Genomic DNA, 20,776 nt, shown 5'->3' on the forward strand with positions numbered 1-20,776 from the left:
CCAGCGCGCAGCTTTACGGCATCGGCCGCAGCCTCACGGGAGGCGTAGTTCGAACCGAAGCAGGCAGGCCCTGAAAGTGGTGATTGGCTACGTCGAGGCGCCATCCTGATTGGGCCTAGAGAGACTCTACTCCCGCCCCGCCAACCCCCATCCTCTCCCCCACCCCCCACCCCCTTCACCCCCCCTCTCTGCCCGCACGACTTTTCGTCGCTAGGCAACCGTCTCCCTACTCCCAACGCACACTCCCTCGAAAGACCACCTGCTGCTCCGATCCAGCGTCCACGATTGGCCCCTGGAAAGGCGGTACCTGAAGTGGGCGGAGAGCTTTCGTTTGGTTTGGCACGCCCCTTACCCGGTTCTGCGCATGCGTCCTGCTACTAGGCAACCGTTCAGCGTTTTAATGCACGTGATTGGCTTGACTGAAAGAGTTAGGCTGGGACTTCAGCTGGATTCGCTCTGCCTGCCCCTTCGGAACGACAGGGCCCAAGGAAGGCTCAGACTGGAGCCTGGGTCTCTAAGTCACAGAATGTCAGAGTTGGAAGAGACCGCCTGGGCTAAACCCCTTGTTTTACAGACGAAAACTGAGGGCCGGGGAGGAACATGACTGGCCTGAGATCACACAGCTAGGAATGAGGAGGACTGTTAATAATCCTCCCTTCCTTTTCTCCTCTCCCTTAGAAAAAATAACAGTGCCCGTATTTGGACAGCTCTTAGTGATTTACAAAGCGTTTTCCTCATAACAATCCTGTAGGGTGGGAAGCATATATATATATATATATATATATATATATATATATATATATATATATATATATATATATATATAAGCATATTATATAAACATGTATTATATATATTTATATATATATATATATCACTCTATAGATGAGAAAGCTAGGGTTCAGAGGGGGATGTGGCTTGCCCTGAGGTAACACAGCAGATTCGTGTTGCTGGGTAGAAATAAGGAAGCTCCAGCTTCGTCTGTGTTCCTTTTGACTGAGCAAATTCTCTCCCTCCTAACAGCTCATCGGTGATGAGAACTACACGCAGAGACACTATGATAGGCCTGGGATAGAGAAACCGACCCAGCACAGTAGCTCCCGATTTATTGATTTATTTATTCAGTCTGGCACTTGACTATGTTTTGGAGGTGCCGTTTCACATTTCCTTCCTCTCACCATGTTAATAGTTCATCTTTGGACTCATCCCCAAGATATACCTCCCTTTAACCTCTTCTTCCTTTTTTTTTTAAAGACCAAGTCTGTCTAACTCCCCCAGGTTGCACGTGCAGTGGCTACTCATGTAGAAATGCCTGGTAGATGTTGAGCTTTAAAAAAAAGAGAGATCAAAGCAGCAGGTAAAGATTTAGAAAGTACCCGTGTTAAAAGGATCATTGAAGCCCTGAGTATAGGTGAGATCTCCAAAGGAGAGAGGAGGTACCAGACACAGAACTCTGAGGGATATTCACCAAAGGAAGAAAAGTCAGACTGAAGGAAGACCAAACTTTTCTCTCTTTCTCCATCTTTGGTACTATAAAATTAGACGATTTAAGCTATAAGCTTCCTCAATGATCATTTGGTACAAACCACCATCCCCCACCTCATCTTATAGAAGAAGGAAGCCGAGGCCCAGAGAGATTAAATGCATTGTCCAAAGTCACACAAGCACTGAGCGGAAGAGTCAGAATTTAAACCCATGTCCTCCGATGACCAGTTCAGCACTCTTTTCTCACGCCATGCTGCGTGAGGATTTTTAGCAAAAACTGAATATCAATGGCACCACAGAATGTCAGAGTTGGAAGGGACCTCAGACACAACCTAGTTGAGCCCATAACCTAATAAGAAATCCCTCTACAACATAATCCCTTTATAGCCTGTAGAAATATTTTTCAATTTGCTTTCACATATGTCACTACTTCATAGGATTCTCATGACATCTCTGTGACTTACCTGGGTCTGATGTGACTCCTGCTTTATAGATGAGGAGAATTAAGACTCAGAGAGGTTATAGGCTTTGCTCAAGGTCATATAGCTGATTAGTGGTAGGCCTGGATTATGGACAGGTTTCCTGGCTCACCCAGCACCCTCCCCGTGGCATTGGTTTGCTGGTTAACACCAGATTCCGGGACTGGCTTCCTGTACCCCTCAGTCGAGCACATTATGACATGCTACTTGTCTTCTATCTGCTACATGTTAATTATTTGCTATATTTATATTATTTGTATCCCCGAATACAGTATAAGCTACTTGAAGATAGATATAGCACAGTGGAACAAGCTCGGGTTCTGGAATCACAGGATGCCAGGTCAAATGCTTCCACCGTGATATCTATGTGACCTTAGGCAAATCACTTTGGGCCTGTTTCTGTACCAGCCAAATAAGGAGGTGGGAATAAATAGCCTCTTAGATCCTTTATAGCTCTGGAGCTATGATTATGCCTCAAACTTCCTTTATATTCAAAACAGGACCGATTACAGGGTTGGACACAAAAAACTTCATTGTAAGCCATTGTTGAGGAGGAGAAGTGAGGCTAAGAAGGGCAATACATAAAAAATGAGCTGGATAAAAATGTATTTTCTTTGTTCTAAGAACCCTTGCCCAACTCACTCCGCAAGGAGTCTTCCTTTCAGAATCACAATGTTCACCACTTAAAATATTTCTTTCTTTTGAATTCTGACTTTGGCACTCTATCTCCTGTAACCCCCTCAAAAGCTTGCTCCTTCCCGCTGCGCTGGTCTCCCTGTGGCCTCTCAACTGTCACAGCGCTCCATGATTAACACCTGTCCCTCATTGGGTGGTTAGGGTTAGGACTAGAGCCTGAATTTCCTGGGACAGCTGAATGGAGCCAACAATGAGGCACCAGCCTGAAGGAGGGTTGGTTGTGGTAGAAGAAGGGGCCACCAGGCAGAGTAGATGGATGGGCCTCTCTTGTCTGGGTTAATGGGAGGTAGGAGGGGTCCCAGGTGGAGGCAGTTCAGGGAACATTTTATAGCTGGAAGACCTGAGAGTGCATGTGGTAAAACCTCCTCACTTTGTTGATAGGTCAGAGGGGCCAAAATCACAGCTGGGAATAGTGGAGCCTGGACGAGTATTTTCATCTCTGGTTGTTAAGACTTTTAAAAGACTTTCCAGTCTACCATGCTGCTTTTTTAGGCATCTAGGTGGCACGGTGGAGAGGGTGCTCCAAGAAGACGAGTTCAAATTTGACCTCAGACACTAGCACCACGACCTTGGGCAAGTCGCTCAGCCTCTGTCTGCCTCAGTTTCCCTAACTGTAAAATGGGGATCACAGTTGCACCTGCCTACCTGCCAAAGGTTATTGTGAAGATCAAATGAAATAATATTTATAAAGTGTCTGGTGCATAGTAGGCAATTAATAAATGCTTGTTTCCTTCTCTTTCATTTCACAGGTGAAGAAAACCAAGCCTAAAGAAGACGAATGATGACTGACTTGCCCGAGGTTGCATATTTAGTAGTGGATTGTGAACACCTGGTGGTGTTAAGGAACACCACCCTTCCTGTCCTACGGAAGAAACCGCTCCTGCCCCAGGGTCCTATCCCAGGCACAGATCCACCACCTACTTCCCCAGAACCCTCAGAGAGAGATTCCACACGCAAAAGTATTGGCAAATTGGCTTTATTAGGGAATAAGCTGCCCCTGTTCCACAGACCCCAGGCCATTCATGGTTCATATACATGGTTCACATACATGCAGGCCTGTTGGCTTCATGAACAAAGAGGGGTTGTCTACCATGGCTATGGTAGACTATATTCTTCCAGCAACACAGTCTGACAAAGTATATCCCTTCAGCTAAGCTTTGTTAAAAATGTATTTTCTTGTCTTGAAATGAGGACTATTCCAGACTATACAGGTCATATCGATTGAACTAAGTATGTTGCCAATGAGTCCAATCCCTTCAGCGCTTTGATAAATCCCCTCCTGTGAATGAGATCCAGACAAAGAGAGAGATGTAAAGAGGAAGGAGGCAAGTGGTAAGGGAACCCAGGATGTCAGGGACAGGAAGGAGTTCTGGGCAGAGATTTTGGAAGGGGAGAACGGGGTCAGGAAAGAGGCTTTGTTTGTTTTAGTGAGGAGGAGGTAGGGTGGATGGGGGATAAATAGGAAAAGTCTCCCTAAGATCAGACCAGAACAGACCCTGAAGTTGTTGTCTCTGGACCCCCTAGCCCTGGCACACTGTGCATCCATCTTGGGATAGCAGGAGGAACCCTCTAGCCCAGGCACAAAATCCCAACCCACTCTTGGACCACCAACAACCACCATCCTCCCCAGTAAAAAAACACACACATATGTACATATACATGCATAGAGATACTCTTTGGCCTCACCTTGGCAGGCACTGCACTGGCAGCTATGTATGACCGGCAGTACAACAGGCTCTGTGTCACCCCCAGGGCAACGCAGACTCAGGATGCGGACCGGATTGACAGGGTCCAGGAGATAGCTACAGCAGTCACACACGCTCTGCAGATATGGCTCCTGGGTGCAAAAGGAGTGAGGCTGAGTTAGAAAGGGATGCAGCCTCGGTGGAGATGGAGAAAGGGATTATGTAAGGGTCTCAACCTTGCGTAGACCTCACACTATCTCCCCTATGCCATCTGCCCACCATTACTAACCCCCTCCCTATCAAAAAGGGAAATCCAGAAGCCTGGAGTTGGAGCCTCCAATTTTGACTCTCTCCATTGGCACGTTTAGCCAGGCAGAGGAGGACAAGAAACATACAGCAGAAGAAAGGCACCCTTCCTCCACGAAGTCTCCTGATTACAACCCACACTGATATTCAACTAACTGATGACCTTTTTATGAACCTAGTTTTGAGCTTAGGGAGATACAAGGTTAGAAGAGGTCAAAGTCCAGTCCTCCAAAGGCTTATAGTCCAGTTGAGAAGAAAATTATGAAACTGCTGAACTGTAACTTCCCCACCACACACTTCTGGGGCCTTTTTGTATGCAAATTTCGCTATGCATTTAAGTGATAAAGTCATTTGGGAAGGCCAGTCCATAGGGCAATACTGGTCTCTACATCAGAGAGGAGCTAAGGAGCTAGCTGTTAAGACTTCCTCTAAAGGCGGCCCATTTTCCTTTTGGATGGCTTTCATCATGAGGAAGTTTCTCCTTATATCAGGTCTAATTCTCTCTCGGCAACTTGCATCCATGTTCCTACTTCTGACATCTGGGTCCAAGAAGAGCAGATACAATCCCTCTTCCACAGGAAAGCCCTTCAAATACTTGAAGATGGCTATCGGGTCTCCCAAATGAATTCACTTCTTCAGGCCAAATATTTCCCAGAATCTTTAGCCAATGTCCACGTGGACCCGGCCGTCATCCTTTGGACCATCGTCCAACTTCTCATTGTTCTCCCTACAACCTAGTGCCCAGAATATAGATAAATGAGAGGGCATTCAAACAGAAAACAAGCCGCCATCAGCCAAGGAACGGGAAGCGGGTAGACAGGCCAAATGGCAGCCACGTGTAGACGACATGAGTTAGTGAGACAGAGCCTGGAGCCAGAGCGTCCTAGTGAGGGAGCCAGAAGCCAGATGTGACAACCTGTGAGTGAGCATGCCAAAATTGCCCAGTGAGGGCAGAAGAAAGAGGATGTAATAGGAGAGATCGAAGGGCCTCTGCCGGGGAAGAGAAATCTTAGACAATAGGACAGTGACAATAATAACGAGCACGATGAAAACAACTCCAATTTTTCTAGCTCTTTGACATTTGCAGAGCACTCTTCTCCCAACGACCTTGTGTACCAGTATAAAGGGGTGTGTGTGCGTGTATGTGTGTGTGTGTCTTGCTCATACATGTTATATGCATCCACATGTGTTTTGCTCATGTATATGTTCCCACATGTGCGTTTTGCCCATATATGTTACATGTGTCCACATGTGCGTTTTGCCCATGTTATATGCATCCACATGTGTTTTGCCCATATATGTTACATGTTCCCACACGTGTGTTTTGCCCATGTGTGTTATACGTGTCCACATCTTTTACACAAGTGTTGCTACGCCCATTTTGTTGGTGAGTAAACAGGGGTTAGAAAGGACAGATTTATTAAGATCAAAAATGAGAAGTTTTTAGGAAAGGAGTAAAGAACACCACTACAGCAATAATTTAGGGCCAAATACAAAATCACTGAGCACGGCTTCTCTGTTGGGAAAGTCCTCTTCTCCCTCAGGAAGCAGGGTTGGCCCCGAGGGGGTGGAGGGAGGGGTGTCTGCAGAGTAGAGTGAAGTGAAGCCTGCAGCTAGGAGAAAAGCCTGGGGCTCCAGTCGGGGCTGGATTAGGCCTGGTCACAAAGAGGAACGTGGGTGGGACTGAGCCAGGCTGTCCAGAGCAAAGAATCAAGAGGATATTTAGGGGAAGCATCTGAGATGGAGCACAGGGCCAGAACCCAAAAGGAGGCAGTCAGGCGTCTCAGTGGATAGAGCGCTAGGTTTGGAGTCCGGAAGACCTAAGTTCAAATCTGGCCTCCGACACTTGCTGCCCCTGGGCAAGTCGCTTAACCTCCGTTTGCCTTAATCCACTGGAGAAGGAAATGGCAAATCAATATCTTTGCCGAGAAAACTCCACGGATGGTATTGACTTGCTATGGCCCACGGGGTCACAAAGAGTCACACACAGCTGATTAACAAAGAAGAGGTTCTCCAAACAAGCTGGAAGTCACACTTCAAACTCAAAAAAGAATAGGAAGAGAGGAACGAGCATAGAGTGTTGTCCTAGAACCCATGTAAGACCCAGAAACAGTTCAGTCTGATGCTGCTGGGGTTTTCTGACTCTGCCTTGTATAATGGAAAGAGCCCCAGATTTGGAGTCAGAGGTCCTGGGTTCAAATCCTAGCTCTGCTATTTTTTAGCTGAACGACCTTGGAAAAGTCACATGACATCTGTGGGTCTCAGTTTCCTCTTCTGTAAAATCAAGAGGTTGAATGAAGATCTCAGAGAACAGATAATGAAATGGAGTCTCTCTCCCTCACTACAGTGAGGGGGAATCCTGCCAAAACAAAATATAAGCGATGTGGTCACTCCATCAGTGGCTTTTTTTGTCACCAAGGAGTGTTCAGTCTATATGGGGGCGGGCAGTTGAAACAACTGTGGTTTAAAGACAAAAGGCAAAACTCAAACGCATTTTAAATCATTAACAATCAAAAGAGTAGGTTGGACTGCAGTAGACGGATGTGCTTAACCTTTCTTGTGTTCTGGCCCCTTTTGTCCATCTGGCGAAAGCTTAAGTACGCCTTCTCACAACGACATTTTTAAATAGATAAAGTACAGGGATTAGAAAGGAAACCAATTATATTGAAACATAGTTATCATAACATGACAAAAATGAGTGCACAGACCCCAGGTTAAGAGCCATTAAGATGAGAATGATGTCTCAGGACATTTTCAGCTCTAAATCTTATGCCCCAACAGTAGTTAGCAGCAGCAGGTCAGATGAGGATTGCCTAGAGGCCACAAGCAAACAGAGAGCCATGACGTGAAGGATGAGGGAACTCCAAGAGTAGATGGACACTTCTGTATACTGTGGTGAATCCACCCTTTTCATTTTTGATACTGACAATTTCTTCTTTTTCTTAATCAAATTAACTAAAGGTTTATCTTACTGGGTTTTTTTTTCCATAAAACCAGCTCTTAGTTTAATTTATTAGTTCAATTGTTTTCTTACTTTCAATTTCATTAATCTCTCCTTCAATTTTCAGGATTTCTAATTTGGTATTTAATTGGGTACTTTTAATTAGTTCTTTTTCTAGCTTTTTTAGTTGTATGCCCAATTTATTAATCTGTTCTTCTTCTACTTTACTGATGTAATAAGCATTTAGAGATAGAAAATGTCACTCCTGTATGCTGTGAAGAAATAACCCTTTCTGTGTACTTGAGAAGACCGTGGAAGTTAGAGCAGAAGAAACTTTAGAGATCATCAAATTCAAGCCCCTCATTTTACGAATGAAAGATGGACACGATCTGAGGTGTGATACACATGTGATATTGTAAATCTGTAAGTGTTTTTCTGTGAGGAAGGGAGAAATGTTTTCTTGGGAAAGAAAAACAGGAGGAGTGTTGATGCAGTAGTCACTCTGGAAGAGGAGACAGAAGGAATTATACTAATGTGGTACACCGTAAGTTCTTGTCTAGGGACGGGTAAGCAAAGCCAAATTTAGTTCAGGTCTTCTTAGAAAGAAGAAAAGCAGTGAGAACTAGGTTAAGTTAGAGGGATGAAGCTGTGATACCTGAGTAGCCAGCTATTGCTAGAAAAACCCTGCCCCAGCCACTAACTGCAAACCCCAGTCCTGCCGTTTGGCAGGTAATTGAGAGTGTCTTGGGCCCCTAAGACATTTCCAAGGAATGTAAGCTAATTACCAGGAAAGCCTAACGATCTTCCTTTAACTAACTGAGTGGGCCAGCTGGAGCATCCCTCAGTCTGCCTATGGCCTTGAAGGATGAAAGCCTCAGCCCCAGATATTCTTTTGAATTATGTGACTGTTCCTAGCTCTTATCTCATGAGTCATGTTGTGGGATGTATGGCAAACTGGACACAGAGATCCTGGGTTGTAATTCCAATTGACACTTTGTCAGCTATCTGATATGTTGTATTTACAATCTATTCAGGAGGTTCCTCTAACGTATCATGGTCATAAAAAGTGAAATAACACAGGCTTGCTGAGTCTGCAAAGTAACATATGTAAACTTTAAGAGATAATTAAGCACTGAATCCTGTATTGTCTATATAAACCACGCTCTCGGTTTAAACGTGGTCATTTGCATTGGGAATTTTCCCCGAATGACCGCCGGCTAATAAACTTCTCCATTCAAAACTTATACTCTGTGGCGTGTCTCACTCGCTTCTGGTATAACAAAGCCAACAGGTTTGCTCCCAAAATAAGATGGCTGCACCATGAAGCATGGGACCCGGACTTTCTGATTGTAAATAAGGAATGTTCTACCCATCTGAGCTCATCCTAGATATTTATGGGCCATATGAGAAGGGACCTTTGGCTAAGATTACCTGGATCCTGGATTCTGTGCCAAGTATCTCTGTAACTCTCCAGAGATTGTGGACTTTTACCTCTTTCTATGAATTGCTAATAAATGTCTTGAAAACCCATTTCCAGGATGGATGTATTATTAGGAAGGGGAAAGTGTCGATTGATTTGGTGAAAGGTATGTATAGAAGGGCTGGCTATACCCTAAAGTAGCTGTCCTGAGCAGCTGATAGACAGCCATCATTTATTTTGGTTACAGCAAAGACCATAATAGGGGAAACAGTGAAATGAACAGGACTTAGGGCCAATCTCCCTGCCTCAACCTAGGCCAAATGATTTTTTTCACTAGCACTACTATCTCTAACTATCACATAGCGTATCTTTTTTCCCCTCCAATTTGGTAGGAACTTCTCAGGCAAATAGACCCTTCTTTTACTGTATTATAGTATATTGTATTACCCAGAGTAGGACAGTTGTGAGTAATCAGTAAAACTGGCTGACTTCATTCCATTAGTTCTGCCCCACACAACGCCTTCCCTCTGTTGGACAATAGGGCACCCGTTTCTTCAGTCTTCCCTTCCCTTCCCTTCTCAATGTTCCTGTTCTCCTTCCCCCAGTATCCCACCATCCCTCCATCCCTCTTTCTGAAGGATCCACCACTCACCTCAGGAATGACGTTGGTGCTGGAAGGGCAGTGTCCACTACAGTAGCTCACCTCCACCTGGTGCAGGTGGCAGGAGCCCTTGGTGATATTTCGAAGCTCGGTGAGGTGCTTGCAGGAGATTGATGGCTCCTCTGTTAGGAAAAGGTAGGGAAGCAGGTGATGGGAATAGAATGAGGGCAGGTAGGAGGAAGGGATATAGGGTAAAGGCTGGAGCAAGATGTAGAAAGGCCGGAACCTGGCTGGGCCTAGCCTGAGGGACATCAAAGTGCTAGAAAGGGTCAGGGCTGGGACACCTGGACCAGGCCCACAGACAAGCAGTGCTGGCAGGGGAGGGATCAGGGCCAAGGGCTGCTCAGGGACTAGGAAGTAGGCCCTAGTTTTTTCCATGACTTCTAGTGAGAAGAGGAAGAACTGAGATAGTCCAGAAACGACTGCAGGGCTTAGGGAGCTGAGGGAAGGGAGGAAGGGTCAGACATAAAGAGGGACAGAGCAGGGGAATCCCCCTGAACATTCACTTTGTACCTGGTGCCTTCTGCTGACAGACAGGGCAGCAACTGTCTGGCTTCTGTACTTTTATCTCACCCTGTAGGAACAGTCAGAGGCCCGACTTGGAAAAGAATCCCACCTCAACTCACTGCCCACCCACTAACCCCAAGAGTGAACCCCACATCCTGGACTTTCCTGCCCCCGTGGAGTGTCCCCTTCCCCAGATCAGTACATTAGCTCCTTTGGAGATGCCTCAGGAGGTCAAGAACACAGGAGGCCATCCCTGGCATGCGGAGGCAGCAGTACCTGAGCACAGATGATGGGGGGACAATTCCGGGCACAAAAGCTCCTCCCATCGATGCATCTGCACCACTCACAGTCTTCCTGCCATTCAGCCCCAGGCTGAAAGGAAGGGGATAATTACGGAATGAGATCCTTCCCACTAGAAACCTTTCTCTTCAAAATACCCTATTCACTTGGTCCAACCTGGGATTTCCCAAATAGGCCAAAGTGAGAGAGACTAAAACAGCAGAAAGAACAGGTTCTGGCATATGGTTAAGGAAGTCGTATTTTATGATGGGAAGGAGGTTCAACAGCCCAGAGCTTCTTTCAAATCAGATGCCATGACTTTTGCTTTTGGGCTGAAGAGGCTACACCAGTGTTCAGGGATGTGGGGGACAGGACAAAGAGAGAAACTGGAAGAGCAGGGTGAGAGAAATGGCACTTTCTTGTGGCTGGCAGAAGGGAGCATCTCACCGAGTAGAAGCTGTCCGCTGGTGCCAGCACTCGCAGTGAGCAGCCGTAACACAGGTGCCTGCCTGGCTGCGGTAATGCCCACTCTGGCATACACAGCCCTCAGTCTGCCCCATGCTGCAGTTGCTCTGAAGCAGCTCCTCAGCATAGACCTCCTGACAGGTCTTCTCACACGGGCCTGGTTCCCCTGGCACCACCTGCTGCCACCTCTCTCCAGGCGGGCACTCTGCTAGACAGCACCACAACACCCACCACCTCCATTAGCCCTGGACCAGGAATTCATCCCACAGTCCAAGAGCCTGGGACCCTGAGGCAGACGTCCCCAAAGGATTCTGTTTTCTCCCATTTCCTTTAAGGGTCCCTGGAAGACTTCCTCACCCCTACACTCCTTCCTTACACATCTCTTCCCACTGAGACAGACTGGCTTCCTCACTTTCCCTCATCACACCACGCTCACTCCCCCCTCTACACATTCTGTTCCTTACACCCACTTCTCTGCCCATTCTTCAAGGCTTCCTTCTTTTGTGAAGATTTCTCCAACCACCCCAGCCCACATGCTTCTTTCCCTTCTCTCACCTCCTCCAGCATCATTTACTCTCTGTAACACTTATCATGCGCTATCTTCTACTCTTCAGAAATGGTTTCATAATCATTCCGCAGATGTCTGTCTGCCTTATCTCTCAGCTAACCTACAAGCCCCTGGAGAGCAGAGTCCTGACTTATAGAGCAGAATATAGAGCTAGAAGGAGTGTAGAAGCCTCATCTTGCCGAGGCCACAAGGGTAGCAAGTAGCAGAACTGAGATTCTCACCCTGGTCTTTTCTAGTTTAATTACCCTAATCCCTCCACTATCCCATGTTGCCTCTCATTGTGGGCACATAGATATGTGTGTAGAGTTCTCAAGGGAGGCTGGTGGAATCGAATTGAATTGGATAAAATGAAGCCTCCTTAGTACAGTGAAAAGAGGACTGGGAATAAGGAGATGAGTCCCAGTTCTGTCACTAATGAAGTGTGTGACCTTAGGTAAGTCACTTCCATTCTCTGGGCCTCAGTTTCCTCCTCTATACCATAAGGGGCCAGATCAGATGACCCCTAAGGTCCCTTTGTGCTTGAATATTCCTCATCTTTCTCTCCTGAGGTCTCCCTACTCTTATCCAAGTGTTCCCCAGCCACTCATCTCCCAACCTCCCTATCCCAGTCTGGCAATTGGCAGGATTGCTGAGATGAGCTGAGGCCTTCTATACAGGGCCTGGCGGGTGTCATAGGGGTCTGGTGGAAGTTGAGGACTCCTTCCCCAGTGCTTTTAGAGCAAACTGACCATGTTCTCCAAGGTCTCCAGACACAAGAAGTTGGAGGAAAGAGCAGGACAGACAGGGAAGGGAGTCAGGCCTGGGGGATGCTCACTGGAAAGTAAGGACTTCCTGGGAAAAGAAGGCTGGTTGGGGGTGCCATTACATCCCAGAGGGCTGACCTCATCTGGATAGATGGGTCTCCTTCCCTCCCCTGCCAGCCACATACATGCCAAAGGGTACAGAACCCCTCAGAGTAACCATTATCACTTTTATCCATGCTGTTCTCCCTACCCAGATGTCCTATCCTTTCTGTCCAGCCAAATCATGCCCATCCTTCCTGGGTCCAGCTCAAGTCAGGCTTCTTCAGGAAGCCTTCTCAACTGCTCCGGCCCACAAAGACCTTTCCCTTCTCTGTGCATCAGGCACTTGGTACTTATCAATACTGCTTTGTATCACTCTTCACCCATTCCCCATGGTGACATTTTTCCTTCCCAGCTAGACTGTAATCTCTTAGATGGCTAGGAGGCTCCTTCCTCAGGCTTTGTATTCATCACAGTATATGCTGGGCACATAAGTGGGCGCTAGGTCCTAAGAGGGATAAAAGAGCATATAGCATGGTCCCTAACCTCTAGCTTTCAATCTAGTTGGGAAGATGAGACATGCATAAATAGGTAACTGACAAGGGCAGGCAGTAAAGGAGCGCCAATGAATGCTAGATGACAGAAGTGTTACAGAAATTGGGGAAGAGGTCACTGTGGTCAGTGGTCACTGAGTGGGCCAAGGAAAATGTGGGACTTTGAAAGATAGGTAGAGTTCCAGTAAATAACCTAATAAATCAAGGGAGAAAGAATCAGGACCTATCCTCCTCAAATGCACCCTCCTGGCCACCAATAACTCCCAATGCAGCCCCACTCCTACCCCCACCTCCAATGATACATGCAGTGCCCAGAGCCCTGGGTGTTGGGACAATGGGGACTTTGGACGTGAGCCAGATCCCTAATACAGACCTTAGGACTTGGGGCAAGCCCTGCCCTTGCTTTGGGGATAGTGCCAATATAAGGATCACTGGGCAGGGCTATCGCTCACCCTGACAGTCACTGCTGGAACAATTGAAGGCTCCTTCCTGGCAGAGGCTGGCAAAATAGAACCATGGGGCTCAGCTGAGCATTCCACTCCACTCCCTTCCTCCCCTCCTCTCCCCACCATATTCTATCCCTAGCCTTAACCCTATCCCTTTTCTCTCCCCCCATTTCTTTCCAAAGGCCCCATCTATTAGGTTCCTAGGGGCCTCCACCGGTTAGTATAATTCCTACTGAGCACCCCACTCCATTGCCTTATGTCCCCTCTCCTCCCCTCCTATTCCATCTCTAATCTTATCCCCATCCCATTTCTCTCCCCCTCTTTATTTTTCCCCAAATGTCCCAAGTTTCTAAGTTCCTAGATGCCCTCACCTATAGGTATAGTTCCTGCTGAGCATTCCACTCCATATCTTTCTCCCCCATCCCCTCCCTCCCTTTCCATCCCGAGCTTTATCCTCATCCCTTTTCTCCCCCCACCCCATTTCTCCCCAAATTCTCCTAAGCATTAAGTTCCTGGGTGCCCTCACCAGTGGGTACAGTTCCGGACAAGTGTGGTCCCAGGAGGCAGCTCTTGCGCCTGCTCCTCTGGGGTCAAGAAGAGGGCCCAAGGCAGCGAAAGCTGGGTACAGGGGCACTCAGCCAGGGGGACACATCTGCCTGTCTGCAGCAGCTAAGGCAGAAGCATAGCACTGGCTTAGCCCCATGCCCAGGGTAAGCGCTGCTAAGGCTAGAGGTCTGCTGCCTCCCCACACTGACAGTACCTGGATGGAATATTCCTAGTCCTAGGCCTTGAGCCTGTCTCTGCCCCCTCCCCTTTCCCAGGATTGTCTATCCTCTTCTTATAAGATCATCTGAGATCTCCACTCCCAAGACACATGCACACATGTCACTCTGGCACATAAGGAATACAAAGAGATAGCCCCACACATACATCCCTCCAATCCCCACCCCTGCAGCATTCTCACTATATTCACCTGACCATCAGGACAACTGCAGCCAGGCTGGCAAGGCAACTGCACACAGAAGGTGCCAGGCTGTAGGTCTGAGCATCGGCCTGGGCATGATGTGGCACAGGAGGTGGGTCTCTGACCAGGAGGGCACTCTGGTGAGGGAAGCAAGGGAGACCACAGCTTCATGGAGGAATCACAAGGTATGGAAGGAACTAGGTTTGGGTCCCCTTCCTGCCTAGAGGGAAAGGAGTACGGAGCTGGAAGTCATGAGGCCTGGCTTCTTAAACTGACCCTGCCACCGATCAGCCTTGTGAACTGAGGGCAAGTTATTTAGCTTCTCTGTGCTTCAGTTTCTCCAAATTAACAATGAAGTTATACTACCTTCCCTGCCTGCAGCTGAGAGTTACTGAGATAAACTGAGATCAGAGCTATAAAGGCCATTGGAAAGGTAAAAAATATCCTGTGGAAATGTAGAACTCAGTCCCTTACCTCTTACTCTAAGCACACCCTTTCCCTGTGCTCCAGAATTTAGGATTTAGAAGCAATGAATCTCTGCCTGCCTGTGCTTCCCCCCACCCCTTACCTTGGCTGCAGGGCTGAGGGTTGCATGTCCCATGGAGCCGCAGGGGTGAGAGCAGGGGGCACAATGTCCCCAGAGGTGGATCTCTCTTCCTTTCTGTCACACCTCCCCCACAGCTGGCACTGCAATCGCTCCACTCTGACCACTCACCTACGTGGCATAAAGCTGGAATACAGGGTACCTTCAGTCAGTTAGAGCCCAGGATGGCATGTGGGCATCTAGGGGAGTGGTAAGAAAGAGCTGCTTTGTCATGTTACCCAGGAACTGAGGGACTATCCATGGCACTCACTTGTGCAGGGCTCAAAATTGCATTCTTCTATTTGCTTCATGTCCTGAAGTGGGCATGGGAACTCCTGGAGACTCTCCTCACAGCTCTGGTGCCGCTCCCTGGTACCCCCGCCACAGGAGGCTGAGCAATCGCTCCAGTGTGACCAGGGCCCAAAGGCCAGGCACTCATAGGGCATGCATACCAAGGACCCATTGACACAGGTACTAAGGACAGGCAGGTACACCAGGGGAGAAGGGCTGAGATCTCAGTCCCTGGGTCACTGCATTTCCTCTCTTCCCACTCCTCTCACCCACCCCACCTCTCACCCACCCACCCCCAAGGGCTCCAGGTCCAGCATATACATGCTGATAAATGCTTAGCAACTGACTTTCCAAACAAAAAGAAGTACACATGACATACTTTTAAGTTTAATCTACACTATTAAACTTTTCTCCATAATTTTCCTAAATCTAAGCAACCAACAAGACAACAGATTTCTGAGGTGTAGATGCTCACACTGAAATTTTAACAACCCTCCGGAGCTGGTTCTAATGCTCTAGCACACCCCTGGTTCTAGGTCAGCTGCCCTCCTAGCACCACTACCACCCCCATACCAGTTATGGCAATCCAACTGCAGCTCTCCAGCTGGGGCCAGCTCCCAAGTGGCATTGGAGCTGAGAAAGCCACAGGGGCAAGAAGACACAGGTACACAATGCCCATCCTGAAGCAGTTGGCCAGGGGGACAACGGCAGCCTTAGAGAGAAAAACAAGATTTGAGGGGTTAGAGGAGCATCTAGGACGAAGAGTAGCACATACACACACACTCACATACACACACGCACATGCACGCACACGCACACGCACATGCATACATGCATGCACACATTCATTCTCTCCCTAATGTACAACGGTTTAAGATAACTACAGAAAATGTGAAATACTTAGGAGTCTGCCTGCCAGGACTCACACAAAACTTATACGGACACAACTGCAAAACACTCTATACAAATAGAGATGGATCTGCGTATTTGGATAGGCTAAGTCAATATGGAGATGACAATACTACCTAAGTTAATTTAGTTATTCAGTGCCATACCAACCAAACTACCAAAGGATTAATATATAGAACTAGAAAAAATAACTAGCAAAATTCATCTGGAGACACAAGTTCAAAAACATCAAAGGAACTAATGGAAAAAAAAGTGGGGAAAAATGGAGCCCAGCAGTACTAAATCTTAAACTGTACTGTGAAAGAGTAATCACCAAAATAATATGATACTTGGGTGATTAATATCGAAGTTAATCAGTGGGTCAGATTAGGTCCACAATATGCAGAAGCAAATGAGCTAAGTAGCCTAGTGTTTAAAAAAATCACAAAATCTTATTATTGGGGCAAGAAGAACAGTTCCAACAAGAACTACTGGGAAACTGAAAAACAGTCTGGCAGAAACTAGGTACAGATCAACTTCTCACACCATATCCCTAATACATGATGGCTCTCCATTGCCTGCAACACTTCCAAAACTACTTCGGAAATAGAACATTTTGGGACTAGAAATTCATCGGTGGAATTCATTAATGCTTTTCCAAGGAGGCTGAGGGTATGGAAAAACCCACACTGCTTCCTTCAGCCACCATCCTAGATAAAAGAGAGTTGGGGGTAATTTTGAAACAAAAATAGAGGAAGTGAAACTTATTTTCACACAGGAATCATTATTGCATATGTAGCGGTGGCTAGAGAGCTGGAACTAGGACATGACTTTTGTGGCTATTAGCCTCTAGCCAGGTCCTTCATCAGAGGGACCTGATCGGAGGGTGGGTTTATACCTGGGCTGCAGGGTCCTTGAAGACACTGCACTCTGTTCCAAAGGTCCATACAGCTTCGGGGACATTGATTGGCACAATCAGCTGTTGACACCATACTTCGGGCCTCACAACTCTCCCCTGGGGACACAAAAATGTATGTTGGGAAGAACGGAGGCCAAGCAGAAGCCCTCCACTATTTGCCCCGCCCCAATCCTCTCCATCACATCATTCCTTCATTCTGTAGTCCCTACCTTTGCACTCCCTTCATTCCTCCCCATCCCTGACCTGCCCACTGGCACAGTTCTTAAAGAAGGGAAGTAGAAGGAAACAAGCCTTTATTGAGTGCCTGCTAGGTACCTACACTGTGCTAGGTGCCTCACAAATGTGATCTTATCTGATCCTCATACCAACCCTGTGAGGTTGATGCTATTATTATCCCCACTTTACAGTTGAGGAAACTGAGGCAGATGCTAAGTGTTGGGTAGGTCATTACCCAATGGGAGCCCTCCTCTCCCTGTTTTCAGCCTCTATCTTAAAAACCTGAGATTCCTGGAGCGGGAAGATTACCTGGGCATGGATCGGTATTGCAACTTTCTGTCTGAGCCCAGGGTTCCTGGCATCTTTCTCCAGCAAGACCCCTGGCCTTCCGCCAACGTAGCCGGAATCCTCCACTACAAGATACTTGACATGGACTCCAAGAGCCCCAGGTTTCCCATTGGCAAGGATCTAGTTGGGCAAAGAGAGGAAGACTACTGCATAAGTGGTCAGAGGAATAGATCAGGGCTCACTTCCCATCCCTATTTCCCAAATGGAGACGGCTCTTATACCAAGACCTTCTTTGGTCTCCTTCTGGAAGCATAGCTGGTTCTGGGGAGGAGTCATTCCTGAAAACAGTCATGTTCAGTTTGGCAACTAGAGACCCTCCTAACCCAAAGGCCAGGAAGGAAAAAGGAAGGGGAGGAGAGGGAGCTCAGGCCTGGCTCAAAATCCTCATTGGGTATGGACACTGGCCTGGTCGCTAGAAAGAAACTCCCCCCCGGCCCCGTCCTGGTGGTAGGACCACTTCACTTCCTAGGTCCCCTGTCTCTCCTCCTGTTACCTTGGCAGACTTCAGGGTCAGGGCAGAGGCGCTGCTGGCTCAGAAGGGCTGTACAGAACTGGGAGTCCCCAGCCCAAGGCTTTCCTGTCTCAGGATCCAGGCACAGGCGGTGCCGATGCTGCTCTGAGGCCAGTAGGGGGTAATCAGCAGGCATAGGAGAAGGTCCATCCTGGGGTCCGTGCTCCCACAGGGCACTCAGCGAGGTGGGAGCCAGAGCAGCAAGTGGCAAACAAGGTCCACAGGGTGACCACTCTGACCACCCACTCAGGGGTAGAAGACCTGGGTATATACATATACATATACATATACATATACATATACATATACATATACATATACATATACATATACATATACATATACATATACACATACACATACACATACACATACACATATACATACACATACGTACACGTGCACATACAGATATAGATACAGATACAGATAGATACATGTACATGTACACAAACAGATATAAATACATATACAGATACAGATAAAAATACAGATACAAATACATGGGTTTGGGGAATCCAGGCCTGTCTCCCACAAGCCCTCTTTCTCCCATCTGGATGCATCAACTCTAGTGGAAATCACCAGACCCAGGCATGAAGGAGACTGGAGAATTAGGGAACAGGAGGCATGAGGAGAAGTAGTTAAGCTTGGTATATGTAAGCCATGGAAGAACAGCCCAATGGGGCTTGGGCAAAGATGGGAAGAAGATGATGTCAAGAGGGATCTGGAGTTACCTTGGCAGTTATGACTGGAACACTGCAATTGCCCATCCTGGCAGACACTGTAGAGAGGGCATTTTCTGTGGGTGGGGGGAGCTGAGCCTGGATAATCCTAGGTATCAGGCTAGGGGTAGGGGGCATGTTGCTGAAGAGTTTGGCAAGTGAAAGTGAAAGAGAAGAACTGGAGCCCTGGGAATACTCAGGATGGGACAGGGGAAGAAGGACACACCCAAGGGTCCAAACTCTTGGATATTCAACCCCATGCCCAGGCTTCCTAGACTTTAATTCAATTTGCTCTGTCAAGGTTGGATAAATGTTCCTACCTCTCCCTACTTCCCCCCATCCTTTTCTTGGACATAGACTTTGGGCCTGAACTAAGAACCCATCTCTCCTCATTTCTCCAGCCCAGCCTCAGTCCCAGATTCTCCATGGGGCCCTATCTCCAACCCATTCCACTCCATCACTTACCACTCCTTACAGCCCAGGTGCAGGTGTTCTCCAGGAGCCAGAGTCTGGGGCTCCCCTACTCCATTGCTGGGGCCCAAGAGACAGTTACACTGCTCAGGAGGCACACAGCCCCCTGCCTGCTCTAGTAGCCCCTGGAAGAGAGGGAAAGGAGAGTTGGGAGCTGGATTCACAGAGCCCTGTCTGTCTCAAACTTCCCTGTTTTCCTGGGTAAAACCTATGGGTGTTTCAAAGGGACTTTCTAGAGACAATGGGTAAATACAGACATAGACACAGACACAGACACAGTCACAGACACAGACACAGTCACAGACACAGACACAGACACAGACACAGTCACAGACACAGACACAGACACAGACATAGACATAGACACAGACATAGATCATTTGAGCATCACATCAACCTTGGGAGGTAGATGCTATTATTATCTCCCTTTTACAGATGAGGAAACTAAGGCTCAGAGATGTTGGGTCATTGCTCAAGTTCACACAGATAGTAAGGCAAGATTTGAACTCAGGTCTTCCTGATTCCAAGTCCAGCAAGTGCTTTCCTCACAATAGCCCTAAGATGCATCCTCTCTCCCTCCCCAGACATGTGCCCTCCTGCTGCCTTTCTTCCCCTCACCTTGGGGCAGTAGCAGCCAGGCTGACAGGGAGCTAGGTCTTGGCAAAGACCAGAATGTTGATGGGTGGTACAGAGCCCAGCACAAGGGGAGCCACAGGCCTGGAACTCGAATGGCGGCTCACAGCTCTCCTCTGAGGGGAGGAGAAGTTAGAGAAGCATCATGGCCTGGTGGGAAGATCCCAAGAGAGTCCCCTCCTCACCCCTGCCCAAAGCATCACCCAAGAGCACATCCTGATTGACAGTGTCTAACCCAAAGGAGGGACTCCAGTAGTATGAAGTAAAGATCAAGGAGGAAACCTTGGAAATAGGAGAATGAGAAATTTGGGACGTCCTGCCCTAGGCATCAGAAAGAGGAGGGGTGCTACCCAGTACAGCTGAGATAGTTCCTGAAGTCAAGGCACTGACAGTTCCATACGAGGAATGTGATTGACCCACCAGCACCACAGTATGGAAGGGTTCTACCCCAATGCTCATATAAACCCGTTATCTCAAGGAAGGATTTGAGGGAGTGAATGATGATTTAGGACTGTGCTGTGATAAATCAGGGAGAGCCGCAGGGAGGAGGAGGTGGGGAGATAAAGAGAAGGAGCTAAAGAAGAGTGTAGGAAGATAGGAACGGAATAAGCTGACAGGTGGGAGAGTCTGAAGATGGGAGAGATAGGAGATGACAGAGAGAGGAAATAGAGAACTTTGGAATTTTGCCTGGCTATAGCACAGGCTATGGATAGAACAGCCATAGTTAAGGATGAGTTTGGAGGAGAAATAATAATAAACTCCCACTTATATAGGCTTTAAGATGTATAACATGCTCTCCTCACAGTTCTATAAGGTAGGTAATGCAAAGGTTGTTGTTCCCATTCCTCAACTGAGGCAACCAAGGTTGAGAGTGGTTAAGGCACTTGCCCCAGGGTCAAACATCTAGTAGGTATTAGAGCCAAGATTTGAATCCGGGTCCTCTGATTCCAAGGATT

General features: G+C 47.6%; 1 protein-coding gene across 1 annotated transcript in view; it reads right to left on the reverse strand.

Annotated features, from left to right (window-relative positions):
* Positions 1–3,871: 3,871 nt before the first annotated feature.
* LOC118850951 (SCO-spondin-like) overlaps positions 3,872–20,776 on the reverse strand; it is a 95,833-nt gene continuing 78,928 nt past the window's right edge. The window contains 18 exon segments of the mRNA XM_036760562.1: positions 3,872–3,939; positions 4,347–4,497; positions 9,665–9,795; positions 10,187–10,247; positions 10,457–10,592; positions 10,925–11,132; positions 13,281–13,327; positions 13,801–13,943; positions 14,248–14,375; positions 14,807–14,968; positions 15,093–15,295; positions 15,686–15,824; positions 16,899–17,015; positions 17,445–17,603; positions 17,977–18,255; positions 18,729–18,775; positions 19,182–19,312; positions 19,806–19,936. Coding sequence (XP_036616457.1) covers positions 3,917–3,939; positions 4,347–4,497; positions 9,665–9,795; positions 10,187–10,247; positions 10,457–10,592; positions 10,925–11,132; positions 13,281–13,327; positions 13,801–13,943; positions 14,248–14,375; positions 14,807–14,968; positions 15,093–15,295; positions 15,686–15,824; positions 16,899–17,015; positions 17,445–17,603; positions 17,977–18,255; positions 18,729–18,775; positions 19,182–19,312; positions 19,806–19,936 — 2,396 coding nt within the window. The 3' untranslated portion in view covers positions 3,872–3,916.

This window comes from Trichosurus vulpecula, chromosome 5 (assembly GCF_011100635.1).
Source record: "Trichosurus vulpecula isolate mTriVul1 chromosome 5, mTriVul1.pri, whole genome shotgun sequence".
Taxonomy (NCBI): Eukaryota; Metazoa; Chordata; class Mammalia; order Diprotodontia; family Phalangeridae; genus Trichosurus; species Trichosurus vulpecula.